Source organism: Rattus norvegicus, chromosome 9, assembly GCF_036323735.1.
Source record: "Rattus norvegicus strain BN/NHsdMcwi chromosome 9, GRCr8, whole genome shotgun sequence".
NCBI lineage: Eukaryota > Metazoa > Chordata > Mammalia > Rodentia > Muridae > Rattus > Rattus norvegicus.
In genome coordinates, this window is record NC_086027.1 from 56856852 (window position 1) to 56872728 (window position 15877).

At 33.3% G+C, this 15877-nt stretch overlaps 1 protein-coding gene across 13 annotated transcripts in view; it reads left to right on the top strand.

The window, feature by feature from the left end:
- The window catches only part of Gls (glutaminase), a 72278-nt gene that overhangs the window by 20268 nt on the left and 36133 nt on the right, over window positions 1–15877 (top strand). For 5 of the 13 annotated variants that reach the window (NM_012569.4, XM_008767075.4, NM_001109968.3 and 2 more), the window contains 4 exons: window positions 547–626; window positions 2312–2475; window positions 8494–8552; window positions 15831–15863. In NM_012569.4, coding sequence (NP_036701.3) covers window positions 547–626; window positions 2312–2475; window positions 8494–8552; window positions 15831–15863 — 336 coding nt within the window. Of the gene's footprint in view, window positions 1–546; window positions 627–2311; window positions 2476–8493; window positions 8553–11322; window positions 15864–15877 lie in introns of those variants that run through there. The other 8 variants (XR_010054566.1, XR_010054565.1, XR_010054568.1 and 5 more) reach the window with 8 other exon arrangements.

Genomic DNA, 15877 nt, shown 5'->3' on the forward strand with positions numbered 1-15877 from the left:
GCAAGTTTGAGACCAGCCTATCAGCCTGTGCTGTAGAAGAACTTGTAACACCCTTACCCACCCTACCCTACCAACTACAACATCAGCTTTAGGCACTGCATTCATTAGTACTCTCAACCAGATACTCCAAATAGTAGCAGACTATTTTAGATAACCTCAGTTTTATAAGGTTGGTTTCAAGCTTTTATTTTTTCTTAAAAGTCTTTAAGTTCGGGTTGGGGATTTAGCTCAGCGGTAGAGCACTTGCCTAGTAAGCGCAGCAAGGCCCTGGATTCGGTCCCCAGCTCCGGGAAAAAAAAAGGCTTTAAGTTCTTGTTTTAAATTCTTTGCATTTTTAAGAAGTAAGATTGCATTGGAAATCAGAATGGTAGAAAAGTCACCTAATGTCATGCAAATACTCAAAGTTTATAGATCAGTGTTCTTAGTTTTTATAAGCATCATTAAGACAGGCTAAATCAGTTCCTTAACACTAAAACAACTAGCGATTGGTGAGCGCAAACACTGCCTATATTGTATCTCTTAACAACTTTCTAATATTTTCGATAGGTTGCTGATTATATTCCTCAACTGGCCAAATTCAGTCCTGATTTGTGGGGTGTATCTGTTTGTACCGTAGATGGGCAAAGGTAAGTCTATTTTAAAGTCTGAAGAACAGTTTTAAGTCTTGAATTTTGTTTAATAAGTTAGAAAGGAAGATAATTTTTATTTTGAGACTTTTTTAAAACCTAGTCTGGCCCTTGAACTCACTGTGCAACTAACTAAAGCTGGCCTTGAAGTTATATAGCATAATCTATCCATTATTCATCAATAATTTGTCAAGTAAAAGTCAGTTGGTAAAATACAGTCTTTTATAAATACGTGAAAACCGTATTTGAGAAGTGCTTGTATTTTAAGCAAGCTGCTGACAAATGAGGTTTCTTAGAGAATTATCAGAAAGTCTTATGATGAGGGAGAACTATAAAGAGAATGCTTTGTTTTTGTTTTTGTTTTTTTTTTTAATCTAAATTAAGAAAGACCTTTGGAAACGTGCTAAACTATGAGAATCTTTTTTCAAGAACGGTACTTTCTGGGCTTGGGAGATGATGTCTTGGTGGATAAAGGATTTGGCTTACAAATGTGAAGGCTGGACTTGGAGTCTGGCACAGAATCTTGGGCAAATGTAGTGGCTCCCTAAAATTCCAGCAGTTGGGAGGAAGACAGATCTCTGCAGGCTGGCTAGCAAAACTGGGGAATAGCCAAGCTCCGTGTTCAGCAAGAGACCCTGCTTCAATAAACTGGAGAGCAGCAGAGGAAAGATTGGTGTTGGCTTCCTCACAGTTGTGCACACACATGCACCTGCACTTATGCAAAAATGTCTACACAACTCAATGCTCAGTCTACTTTAATTTAGCTGCAAGTCAGACATTAATGCTTCATTGTCCAGCTCTAATTTGGATGTCAGAAAATTATGCCATTTCTGATTGTTCCACTGAAAAAAATTATCTTACAAATACAATCCTTCTTTTAAATTACTTTTTAAAATGAAAATACAGCTTAACATAAAAATGTATACAACTGTACGCTGTATATACAGCTTGATGAATTGATATTGATATCATTTCATTCCTTTTTTTTTTTTTCTCCAATTTTAAATTGGTTTCTTTATGTAGCTGGGCTTACCTAAAGCTTACTTTGTAGCTCAGGCTATTCTCAGACTTTATGAATTCACACCTCGTGTCCATTTGATCACAGGTGTGTTCCACTGTGCCTGGCAGTACCCTAGAGCTTACTAAGACTCGTCTGGTCAACGTAGAATTTTAGACTTCCCTTTTTTATCTCTTTTTTAATTATCTAATCTGAATTATTCCTAAGTTATAATAAAAAGAATGGTTTTTTATTATAATTAAACATGTTAATTTTTTAAGGAGTAAATTTTAAAAGGGCAGTTTACTCTGAAGTAGAAGGAAAATTATTTAATATCTAATAAAACTGTTACTCTGTTGAGTACTTTAAGCTTTTATCATTTCTTTTGCACTGTTCCTTTTAAACATAATCTTTTTTAATGTTTACATTTGTTATGTGCTTGTGGAGAGCAAAGGATAACAGGTAGGGATCTATTCTCTTATCATGTCGGTCCCATGTAAGTCAGGTGGTGGCCACCTTTACTACAGCAGCATATGGCAAGCCATCCCTCTAATGTTGAAGTAAACATTTATGCTTGAATTACAGGGAAGTACTTATAAATTAGAATTAATAATACAGAAGAACAAGTCAAATCATGCAGGTAACAGTTTTAGTTGATGCTAATTGTTTTTTAAATCTACTTTAATAGGCATTCTATTGGAGATACCAAAGTTCCCTTTTGTCTTCAGTCCTGTGTAAAGCCCCTGAAATATGCAATTGCTGTCAATGACCTGGGAACTGAGTATGTGCATCGCTATGTTGGGAAGGAGCCAAGTGGATTAAGATTCAACAAGCTCTTTTTGAATGAAGATGGTAAGGGATACCTCCAAATTGGCTAGAAAAAGAGATCACTCATTTTTCTGTTTCAATCTCAGTAATTTGAAGTCTGCTTTTGAAGAAACCATTTCTTTTAAAAATTTGCCATAGGATTTCTTTTTTTTTTTTATCATCTTTAAAGATAGTTTAATCATCTACTTTTTAAAATGGTTATTTTAGGTTATCTTGTGCCATTAGCAAGAGGAGTAGAGAATACATTCTCTAGCTGGGCACACTGCACATTTGTAATCCCAGCAGTTAGGAGATGGAGTGAGGAGGACCAGGAGCTCAAGACCATCCTTGGCTGCATAACAAAGTTGAGGGTAACCTTAGCTACATGAGACATTGTCCATTTATAAGAGCTCATTAGTGTCACCTATCAAGGGTTATATTAATATTTGAAAGCGTCTAGAATTTCTTAAGAACAAGCTAGTGGAATCAGCTAATAGTTCTGGGGTAGTCTTCACTATTATGAATGTATTGTTAATTGTTTCAGTTGAAAGATCCTGTTTGGCAAAGATGAAACAGACAGCTAGATTCAGCATCCTGACCATTTTGAGGCTAGAGGCTCAGACCCTCATTTGCATATAAAATATATGAATCACTCTGTTGAAATAAATGTATGTCTATATTATGAAAGGAAACACAGAAAGGAGATAGCATGGATTTTTCTAACAGAGCAAGTTCTAATAGAGTGGTATTTCTCTTTTCACATGATGTATTAATGTTTCATATACTGCTTTCATACCTGAGGACAGTTCTGTATGGACCGTGGGTAGAAATGTGAGGGTATATTGTATTCATGTACTGTGGCTTTTATGATAGCTAATAGAGTGGGATTTGTTTGTGACTTTGGTCTTTCTCCTTCATAACATTTGTTATTTGAAAGAAATATCTTAGATCAGGTAATTGGATTACTTACTACTCAAGACACGGACGTTCACCGAGGAAGGAAAACAGTGGTAGTCAGTACTTTACTCATAGAGGTTTTAAATCTGAGCGACCTGTACCTCATTCAGTAGGGTTCCTTTTGTGTATCCTGCAGTATGTGTAAGGTTACTAGTTATTTAATGACTTAAGGTACAAAATTGAAGGAAGCAGTTGAAGTTTAGAAAAATTGTAAAAGATAAACTTACGTTTTCTTTCTGTCAAATTAAAAAATTGAAAGGTCTCACTCATTAGTGTTTTATTAGTTCTTCAAATGAAATCACAACTGATACAGTATATATTTTTAAAGCAGTTTTCATCTGTATTTTACCATAATCTTTGAGCTGAGTTTTGAAAATTAACATATATTGGCAATTTCATTTAGGATATTATATTCCAAAATTTCTTATTAGTCTCATTGACGTTCATTCTATTATTTCCAGAAGATAAGACATTTTATAGTATAAGAGATATTTTCCTTTGGAAGGCAAGGAAGAGTAAGCCATTTTGGCAGATATTTTCATTTGGAGGAAGATATTTAAGTATCTAAAACAAATGTAGGAATTTGAATATTAGAAATCTTTTGAGGGGCTGTTGAGATGACTCCGTGGTTAAGACACTGGCTGGGACATACATGCATCCAGGGAAAACATGTGAAATAGCAAATTAACTTTTGAGAAATTTAAAATTTCTATTGGGAGAAAAAAGATAAAATGAAGGTTGGGATAAATGAATTGACATTTATTAATAAACTTTTTGCCATATTCATGAATGGTTTGTAAAAGTATAAGTTACTCATGTCTGTATAAGAAAAATGTGTTGAGAATTCAAGATTTTAGTACTGGGTTCTCATAAGAATTAAAATATAAAACTTAACAAGAGGACTTGTCTATAAGTTCTCAAGGGATGCTGTGCTACTGAGTCTTGGTTTTATATCAGCCCCAAACAGTTTAGAGATCTTTTTCATATTTAAAATTTTACTATGAGACTTAATAGGGAAGAAATAAATGTGTTTGTACCTGTATTCAGCATTCCATGGTTAAAAGTATCACTCTTGCTAGGTAAGATTATAATAATAAAGACTAAGGTAAGCAATGGTGGTAGTTACTCTGTAATTACATGTACTTTTGAAGAGGAAAGTATAAATAATATGTAATGAGTTGTGCAGTGAAGGGTGTGTGCACACCATACTTTGTGGAGTCACGTATCTCATACTTGTATACAGGTTCCAGTGATCAGACACAGGCCTCAGGCTTGCAGAACAAGCACTTACCCACCAAGCCACCATGCTGCTCCATCCTTTTCTACACTGTAGGGATTAGGTTAGCTGACTAATACTTATATAGCCTTGTTGAGTAATCAATCAGCTTGAGGCTGCAAGGGATTTAGTTCTTGGTATAATTTATTTAGCTAATACTGAAAGATTTACAAACTGCATCTGATACAGGATAGAAGGCAGAGTTAAGCTTTTCATAGTCATGTTCTTCTGATAATGGAATTTAGAAGACAGTTCAAGTTTTGTATATTGGGAATGATCTTTAATCAAAGCCAAAATATTTTATATGTATACAGGATTTGACAAAGAAAAGTGAGTTTCTGTGAGATGATAAAACTGAGGGATTGGGGAAAATGTAGGTGAGCACTATAAAATTGAGAGCTATGTAGAGTAGCTGTGTGCATATTAAGTGGGAAGTAGAAAGAGTCAAGAATCTTCACGCATAGTTTATTGCAGAGTTCAACTGGAGATTTGTTAAAATGAAGAACCTGTCCATAAACTGAAATGTTTCACGTGTTTAGTTTTCTGGTGTGCCAAATACTTCAAATGGCATCGAGTTGTTATTTCTCTTGCCAGTGAATGTTCAGAAATTTAAAATTGGCTTCTTCACTTCTACCTTACTTCAGAAAACAGCAGGTTCACATTCCCGAGTGTTAAGTAGAGTGCTGTTGCCTTGCAGTAATGCTGCTGGTCTTCACCAGTTTCTACTTTAGGTACCTGACTCTGAACCAGTTGTGGAAGAATCAGTAGATTATGTGCCCTGAAATAATTTGTTGTTCTTTGAGAAAGTCTTGGATGAATTTGTATAGCATTTGCTTGATACTTATCAAATACCTGAGTGTGTGTGGATACACACACATTGCTTACCTTCTAGCTCTAAGAATTTAAACCTGAGACTGCATAAAACAAAACAAAAGAAGTCTGAAATAATAGATTAACAAGGTTTTATATAAGTACATATGTAGAGTAGTTTTACTATCGAGTTCTGTGTTCTGCTTTCCTTGGCTTGGGACTTTTCTTTCAGGTTGATAATATTTAGAAGTATTTTGCTTTTTTTTATTTCATCTTGACGTACATAACACATAATATAGCATTCTTCAGAAAAAGCAAGTGATACCATTTTATATATGTTCAGGGAAAGGATATTTCCTTTGTTAAGCATTACTTGGGAAAGTAAAATCTTAGTGCATTGCAGTGTTTAGATTTTAACAATAAGCTTTGAATTTAGAACTAGTCTTCATGGTACATTACTTAGAATGTAGTTTTTCTTGCTTTAATTAACAATTGTAAGCATTGATGGAGTACAACATGTGCTTTGTACCATAAAAGGATGAATCAAATTGTCATGAATTGTTTCACAGACTTTATTTGTAGCATGAACACATTGTTTCTTTAGCAATTTGAAACTTCTTATTATAATCTAGTAGATAACCTGGTCTTGCTGTCATCTAATTTTAATTTTGTTCTTTGGTCAATAGTTCCCCATTTCTCTCCTACCCATATAGCCATGGTAACAACTATCATTTTCTGTTACTGTAAGTTCCACATTTCTAGAGCCTACATAAAGAAGATTTGTTTTTCTGTATCTGGTTTTACTATTCGTAATATCCTCTGGGTTTATCTGTGTTACCTAAATGAAATGTTTTCTTATTTTTTAAGGTTGCATAATATTTATTATATGCTATATTGTCTTGATTTGTTGATCCACTGGTAGACATATGCATGTCAATCTCATGTCTTAGCTCTGGTGAGTAAGTGACGGAGTGAACACAGAAGAATGATGCCTCCAGAATATAGTCATTATTCCCTTTGCAGACACTCGCTAAGAAGGATTTCTGGATCCAACATGTGCAATTTTAAAGGATGGGTTTTGAATTGTTGTTTCTTCATTGAAGGAAATGGAGTATAATATACACAATTAATCCTTAATTTTTTTAAATGAAAAGTATCTAAAACCACATGCTTTCTCTTACACAGTCTAGATATTTAAGAGACATTAGTAAAGGGGCTAATGGGGTTGGGAGGACAGCAAGAGCGCAGGCAGCATGTGAGCAGAGTATATATAGTATATGTGTATGAAGACACCAAAGTGAAAGCCATTACTTTGTTGATTTAATTTTTTTTAGATGATAAAAGAAATAAGCAGAAAATGTTCTATCTTTAGAGTTAAACTTATTAATAGCAGTTTATTTATTCAGGGTGTACGGTGGGAGGCTATGTGTGCTCTCATCTCTCACTTTTACATGAGTCATGAGCTTGAGAACACCCTGGCTTACTTGCACTGTTTCAGAACAAACAGCAGTAACAAAATATAGAATTCAGTAGCTTTTACTGACTTCATAGGGTTTTGAAATCATCATTCAGTAAATTTGGAACACTGACCAGCTGCAAAAAAATTCCATATTCATATACAGTGATTATTCCCTGTCTTGGGGTTTTGTTTTGGTTTTTGGGTTTTTGTTGACCTTAATCTAGCAATCTATTCTTGTGTAAAGATTTATTTGAGAAACTTCAGATAAATGGAATCACTTAATATTTGTTCTTTTATGACTAATTTTCCTTAGCTTAATATGTATAGGGTTCATGCATGTTGTAGTTTTATTCCCTTTAATATTCAATCATGAATAAGACCAGTTTATCTACCTTTCAGCTGAAGGGACAGTAGACTTATTCGCATATAGCTGAGAGGAATGCTGGGTCCCATGGTGACTCTGTTTAATTAATGTTCTGAGGAACTGTTTGACTGCTTTTTCTTTTCCTTTTGTATTTATTGGATTTTTTTTGATACATTTCAAATGTTATCCCCTTTCCTGGTTTCCCATCTCTATATCCCCTATCCCTTCTTCTATGAGGGTGTTCCCCCTTCCCACCTCGCCTCCCTGACATTCCCCTATACTGGGGTGTCCAGCCTTGGCAGGACCAAGACTTCTTCTCCCATTGGTGCCCAACAAGGCCATCCTCTGCTACATATGCAGTGGAGCCATGGGTCTGTCCACGTTTGACTGCTTTTTCAAAGCTCACAAATTGAGCTAGAGGCTTGACTTGTGGAGTGTAACTTGCTAGATTCAAGAAGACTATAATGTAGTACAGGTTATGTTTGTGCTAGGATTGTCAGGTTCAGTGAGCTTACCCATGAGAAATAAGTCACTTTGACAAATAGAAGTTTGTTAGTTTCTCTTGAGGCAGGTGCTCATGTAGCTTTGAACTCCAATCCTGAGTGCTGGGATTAGAAAAGGCACCTCTATACCTTGCTAGAAATAATGTTTTTAAATTAATATTTTTCCTATACCCAAGAGTTTTGTTCATAATTGCTATGCAGTAAATGGTAATGCAAGTTAAGCTTTTAAAATTCTATTAAAGAATTAAAAGAAAATAGGATTGTGGGTGAACATAAAAGTGTAAGTTGCTTAAAACTTTTAAGGGCACGTGCTGCTCTTTCAGAGGACCCAGGTTTGGTCTTGAGCAGGAACATGGCAGCTCACGACTCTTTAGTCCAGTTCCAAGGGATCTGATAGCTTCTTCTGTCCTCGTTAGACATCAGGTGTGCACGTGGTGCAGATACACACATGTAGGCAAAGACACAGAAATAACACATAACTATGAGAGAGATTCAGTCTCTACTTACATACATAAAGGAAGATTGAGTAAAATGACTGGATTACCAATGTCATTATCAGAACAGAATTCTGGGTATGAACAACTGGTTTGATGTATACCTTACTCCAACCAAGTCTCCCTGTAGAAAAGTATGTATGCATCCAAGGAAGTGGAACCAAGCATTTAAAACAATATTTCATTATCATGTTTTACAGATAAACCACATAATCCGATGGTAAATGCTGGAGCAATTGTTGTGACTTCACTAATAAAGGTAAAATGTTGACATTTCCTTTTAACCTAATAATTTTTTAATAAATAAGGAATAAATATATATTTTGGATTCTTTATGTGGGACTGTGATAATAAGTTTTCTCTTGTAATTAAAAAAATAGTCGTGTTATATTGGGTAAAGAATTTTATTTAACCCCCTACCCACCCAATGTCATTTCAAGGACAAAATGAAAAACATGACTCCCAACCATTAGTTGGGAAAAACATGATTCCCAACTGTTAGTTAACTTCTGGGTATGAAGCTTTGGACAGATTTAAGAACTTTACAGATCAGTGGGAGTTGAGGTGTTTCTTTTTAATGTTTTAAATATTTTTTTCTTTTTTGCTTCTACAAAGAATTTTACTAGAATTAACAGAAGCATTTTACTATATGTTATTTTTATTAATAAATGTGAGAGCAAATGTTCTAATTTAAGTTTAGAACAAAACATTTATTATTTGAAAAACAATAAATGTTTTATAAGCTGGAATCACAGTTCTCATTTAAATTTGTTTCATTTGTTTTACTTATATCATGCCATAAGTAAAAGAAGTAAGACTTCTTCCAATTATTACATTACTTAAGTTTTGATGTTTGCATTGTATGTTGACTTATTTCTGTTAGTGTTGGATTGATTGCCTTAATAATTGGAAGCTAAAGTTTTGAAATAACTATTTCAAAATGGTTCTGTTGTATGGAACTTTCACACAATTTCAAATGTTTCCCCATTTTTTTTCATTTTATATTTTTAGTTGTGTTACTTACTAAAATCTATTTTGTGTTTGGGACACTTATATGTTTCCCAGTAAATTTGTGCCTGTCTATTCCAGGTTAGAGCCAAACATAACTCATGGATTTGTACATACATTATTGTGGATGGGGATTACTCTGAATACATGCAAAACGATGAAGGGTAAATTACAGGCTTAGAGCCCAGTTACAAGAATCTATTTAATTGCTGTACTAGAAGTCCTATGTTAACTGCTAGTGAATTTTAAAGCAGAAAATTGCCATCTTAAGAATATATGTATATTTTAGGGCAATGACTTATAAGCGGCCCACTTAATTTTTTAAATTTTAATAAAGTAGATTTATAGCTAGATATTTTTTAATGTAGCTAGTTTATGATCTCTAGTTATATTGAGGTGAAAATTTTTGTAGACAGTAGTAATGCAGTTACATACAAAGAAGAGATCTGCCTTTAGTGTCTTAAGTATAAGCCTAGATAAATGGGCCTTTATCAGAGTTGAGCAGGTAATAAATTAGAACTCAGGAAAGTTAGCCTGCAATCTCTGTCAATGCTTGCTTTTCAAAAAACCACTAGAATGGCTCTAAACCATTTTTGGATCTTCACAAAATGCCTGGGTTCTGATTTTACATACATTTTAATGGGTTCCGTAATCCTCTGAAAGATGATTTGTGGATTCCAGCTTAAAAACTACTGCAGTGGTGGGTCTGTCAGAAGTTCAAGGACCCTCAGCTATGTAGTGACTCAGAGTAGACTAGGAGGATTGAGGTGAGTGTGAACATGCTACAGGAAGTAAGTTCCTGTCTCAAAGAGGGTAGATGAGTAAGACCATGCCACAGGAATTGAGATCCTATCACAAAGAAGGTGGTCACTTTGGAGCAGATTAACACTGTACACCAGTACATTCCTCTTTAGAGGACATATATAAATGATTTACAGAACACCTCTTTAACTGCATGCAGTTAAAATCCTTTTGTTAATGATTCATGGGCTCAGTCAGGTACACAGATATGCTGCTGCATGTGGGAATCGCATGTCTTGTCATACCAAACCATCATTTCATTAGTTTCATTTATCATGGTCAGTCATATGTCATGAACCATATTGATCCACATTGGCATAATTAGGAATGGTAAAGAAACACAGACAACATAATGCAATTTAGTCTCTAATAATACAGAAAAGTCATCTTGTATTTGAAAATTTGATGTTTTAACCAGCAAAGTTGCAAATTCATATTTAATCTTTGAGTCTCTACTTTCAGACTGTTTCACAAGTATTTTTTTAATTGAACATAATGCAAATCTTAAAAGATAGAGTTTGATAGAGCTGTAAAACTGTCCTCAAAAAGAAGACATTCCTTAGGCTCTTTTAAAGAAACAATTTAGGTTTATTAAGTATCTGTATGCAGTCTTTGTATCATAATACATTGATGACTTAGTAGTGGTTTGAAGTTGAGGTAATAAAATCATAGCCAAGGAGCCAGTTGTCTTCCTTATTGGGAATGGACACTGGATGAGTTCTGTCATCAATAGAATCTGGTTTTGAGCTCAGTCTGTTCTGTCATTTACTAGAATTTACTGTACTATATATAACAGGTGATTGAATTGCCATTTCAATTAATGATATCTTTGACTTTAGCAGTTATAAAGGTAGAATACTGTGTTATTTTAACTTGTACACAGTGATGTATTGGCCTAAAAGTTGCAGATTTTTTTAAATGGGGATGTGTAGTCATTATTACACTCTAGTTGGTGCCTGCTATCTGTACACAGACAGATCCAAGGAACCTAACCTTGTGCCTAAAGCATGGTCACATTTCCATGGCTGCTAGAGGCAGCCATGCTTCTAGTTCTTTTTAAGATGTTTTGTTGTTGTTGTTTTGTCTTTCCAGTCAAAATTTGGGGCTTTGTTATGGTACCATTGCAACAAATCTCATGTTACACGCCTCCAAAAAAAGTAGAGTCTTTAGTAAGACTCTTTATTTCATAATTTTGTAGTATTGATATTTTTTCCTTGTAGGATTGGTGGTGATCCTCAGGAAATGGGGGAAGAGGCAAAGCAAATGTTCAAAAGGATTAGCAGATTGTGGAAAAAGGAGGATTTGGACAGAAGGAGCCTGTTGCATTAATTCTTAACCACTAAGCTTATAGGAAAACTCCAATATTTAAAATTTTAAACAAAGCTATATAGGTAAATACCTTTTTAAAAACAAATGTAATTTTACACTTAAAATGCACATAATTAAAAGACAAGGATTACTATTCTTACTCGCTTTTTTCCTCTGGTAGCTACTAACTTTAAGGGAATAGTTTTTTGTTTCAGTCTGTTTGATTTCATGATGATGATGTGTGATTGTTTGGTTTAAAGAAAAGAATAAAAATAAGAGAAATAGCTATGTTGACGTGAAGAAGCATATTTCACATGTTTTGGTTTTCCGTGATAAAAAAATAATTTTAGCTCAAAAGTTCGAGTCTTGAGTATTAGACTGGGAAACTGAGGGTAGCATTACAAAATAATTGTCACTATCACATATTTTTAATTTTAGAAATATAGTAAACTACATGACTTTCTATATTTATGACTATTCTAGTAGTTGTTTCTAAGTTTTATTACTTTAAAAAGTTTGGTTTTGTGTGGGTATATTTTATGTTTTAAGAAGCAGTTATATTTTTAATTAAAAAATAAATATTTCAAATTGTTGCTCCATAAACTCAAGGCCAGTTTATCTATATATTCTTCTCCATTCGTCATATTAGCTGTGAACGGGCGGGTTTCTTAGTAAAGCCCACATTCTAAGATGGTCTGTCACTTTTAGTAGTGCATGGCTTGGTACAATTAGCACAGGAATTTAGTGCTGTATTGACGCATTTGAGGGGTTTCTTTTTTCTTTTTTAATCAAAAGGTAGATTTTTCCAACTAACTTAATTGTTCTGTTCTTTATTTTTTAAAAAATATTTTATAAAAATAGTAGCCCTTAGCAGGGCACAGTGTGGCTCATGTCCTTATCCCAGTGCTCTGAAGCTAACAAGGCCCTGTCTCCAAATGAGCTTGAGACCCAGATCTAGAACAGTGTTACTTTTTATCTGTAATACTAATTTGTAGTTTAGCAATGTTTAGTTTCAGAAGATTTTCAGTGGCAGGAACAAACCAAGACTATTTTATAAAATCATTTTCTATCACTTTGCCTCTTTCTTCTGTGATCTCTTACTATTTAGTTAGCATGCTCACTTTTTATGCCTATAGTATGCTTAGTAATAGCTGATTAACATTCTGTTTAATGAGACATTTTTTGGTGTTACCAAGTATTTTTGTTACATGTGTGAATTCATTCATGAATGTTATAAAATCAGATATAAAAATACTTGGACATACTTAAATTAAGACTTTCAATTTATTTTTTCTAATGCTGCAAGCTTTGTGCCTTGAGCCATCTCCCTGGCATTTAAAGCATTAATGGTTTAGTAGACAGTAAGCTTTATCACCCTTGTTAAAAATTCCCCTTATACTTTTCTTCAAGAGATGCAAATTTTATAGTTTAATAGGCATATTTATAGAAGTTAAATTTATATAATTTTCTACCCCTTTTTATTCTTTTCAAACAGACCCCGGATTGCTTTTAGAAATCATTTAGTGAATACATTAGAATTTTACAATACATTTTGCCCAATTTAGTTTTTTACAAATTCTTTGAATTATAATTACTATAAATTTCTGTGGATTTTTCTAGAATTAAAATAACATAATATTTAACAGTGCTTGTAGTTTGATCTTCATGCTGGAGTAAACATTGTGGTACAGAAGGGACTAAGGGCGGGAGCATGGCTAGTTTAAGAATATTGCTTTGCATATGCCCTTCTTAAATAATTCGCTTTTGGGTTTAGGTAGGTCTCATTTTCCAGAAGGAAGGCCATCTTATGTATTCTCCATTTTAATATACTTGACTGCTAGGGTAAAACTCTTGGTTGCTAATGAGACAACACTTTAAAGTACTTAAGTTAGTGTTTGAGCCAGAGAAACAATCAATACCTGGTTCTGAGTTGTGTTACCAGTAACAGTATTCTAGGTGATTGCCCTTTCTGTAGTTCAACAAAATTGAAATGAGGCCTTAAGCATTCAGCTTAATTACAATATTGCTTGCTATGTGATAAGGTTGAGGTATGTAAAGGCCTGAGTAATTAAGATTGCTCTAACCAAACCTTGTTCTGTGTCAGTCTGCTCATTAGCTATGAGCAGATTTCATAATGTCTATATACACTATAGGGTGAGAATTCTTACCCTGTTCTGGCAGTAGAGAGTATAAACTTGAATATGAATTAAAAATCAGTTATGCTTTTGAAGACCTAAGATAATGCTCTAAAAGATATTACAAATTAGCATCTTCTTTTCTTACATTTTACTTTGAAAATTTCAGTCGTGAACTAAATAAAATAGAATAACCAGCCATAGCAAATTGATTTTTTTTTTCAGTTTATCTTCGGTTTGTCAGAGCACATTTACTCCGTTTTGTATGTGTATACTTGTTTTTCTCCTAAGAGCTTTGAACAAAAGCTTTTTACTGTAACATTTCAAGATTAAAATATTAAAGTTAGGTCCTATCTATCTGATCTGTTACATGAAACCTTTACAAGGTATATGCAGACAACTAATACGTAAAGATTTTCAGGATAGTTAACAAGAACAAAAATTAATGAAATACTATTACATTTAAGTGGGAAAGAGGTACTCTTTAGGCCACATGATCATCCAGTTTTTATTTTCCCCCATTTATATAAATCTGCTTAGAGTATTTCAGGTGCCTATTAAAAACATCATTTAGAAATAGATATTGAATGCAATAAATAATACATTAAAGATGTTTTTTAAAACAATTAAAAAAATTTTAATTTGTAAGCTGTAAGACCAAGTATGTGAGCAAGTTTAGAGTTGAAATGGTTTTTGTTTTTTGATTTTTTTATATTAAATTTGATAGTTCAACAAAGAAAACTTATATTAATTTTACAGGGTACAGCTTAGGTCAGAGAATGAAAGTTCAATGTAACTTGTTTATTTTCTATTGATAAGTTGTATAATCAGTGATATATCCATGTGACAGCACAGTATAAATGCTGACATCCTTTTCCAAAAGTTGTGCTTTTTTTTTTCTTTTCTTTTTCTGAGGTTGAAAAGGTTTTTGTGGCTTAAATGTTGTTACATATTTTACAGCATTAGGATCTATGGAATATTTTGACAACTGCAACAGTTCAATGAAGTTGGTAATTTCTTCTTTTAATTATTTTTCATTGAACGGCTTTGGAGTTACATGTCTACAATTTAAATTCGGGTATAATATAAGAAAGTTGTTAACATGTTGGGATGCTTTAGAAAAGTCTATAGGGGTTATAATCTATTTGTCATTGTTTTTCTTACATTGTTTAAGTTTTGTTAATGTCTGATTTTGATAACATACTTTGGTGTTCCTTCTTGTTCTAGTTATATACCTGTGATTGTACTTTCTTAAATAACTTCATTTGTAGTGTTTTATATATTTATCTCAGTCATAACTTGACCTTCTCATAGGGAGAATGGACCTGGCTTTATATGTTAGATGACACTGGAACAAAAACTCCCTTATAACAACATTCCAAATTACAGTACTTTGGAACTTTGAGCATAGATTCTTAAGAAATTGCTTTTTAAAATGGTTGTCAAATTATTTTATTTGAATCCTGTTTTAGAAATTAGAGATGTATTGTTTCTATTGGGTGCATATCACCAATTAATACGTTTGATTTCAGATCTACAGCTTACTGCTTTGTAAACTTCGTCGAGGTAAAATGAAACCATTTGGCTACTTGAACTGATCTCCATTACACAGGCGTTTTCTCATGACAATTGCAGTAGAGACATGTCAGAACTAGAAGTAATGAAACAATACATCTTCCACAATATGAATTGGCATAATGTTAAATATAATAAAAGATATTTTTTTTAGAACTGTGAAATAAAATTTTTACCTCAAATATTGTTACAATTAAGAGTTACTTAGGGTAGAACTTTCTCCATGTTAGGACAGTATAGCCAGCATTTGCATATGCTAGAAGTAGAAGGGGTCAGTTTTGTTAGAGCTCAGTTTTATAACTCAATAATGGTTAAAGAGTTTGATTTTTAAAAATTCATTGTTCTTAATTGAAAATCATGCTTTATATATTCTTAGTTATGTTTTAAGAGTGAACTTTTAAGTGTTTGAAACAGATCATGTGCTATTTGAAAGATAAGGGGTTCCAGCATAACTTGTATTCTTTAACTCTGGGATTAGTAAATATATTTTTAAAATATATACTCCCTTTGTAATTCTTTATTTTTCAACATAAGGGTATTGACATGTATAAAAGTTTAAATATAGTTACTTTAGAAGGAGTTCTTAGATGTAAAGGCACTGTGCAGCACATTGATTACAATGGTAGGGGTTTAAAGTATGTATTGTGTTAGCTTCGTTCTTACCATCAGTAGTGTCTGTATTAACATGCTTGTCTTTTATTTCTTTTCAGCAAGGAGTAAATAATGCTGAGAAATTTGACTATGTAAGTATTAACAC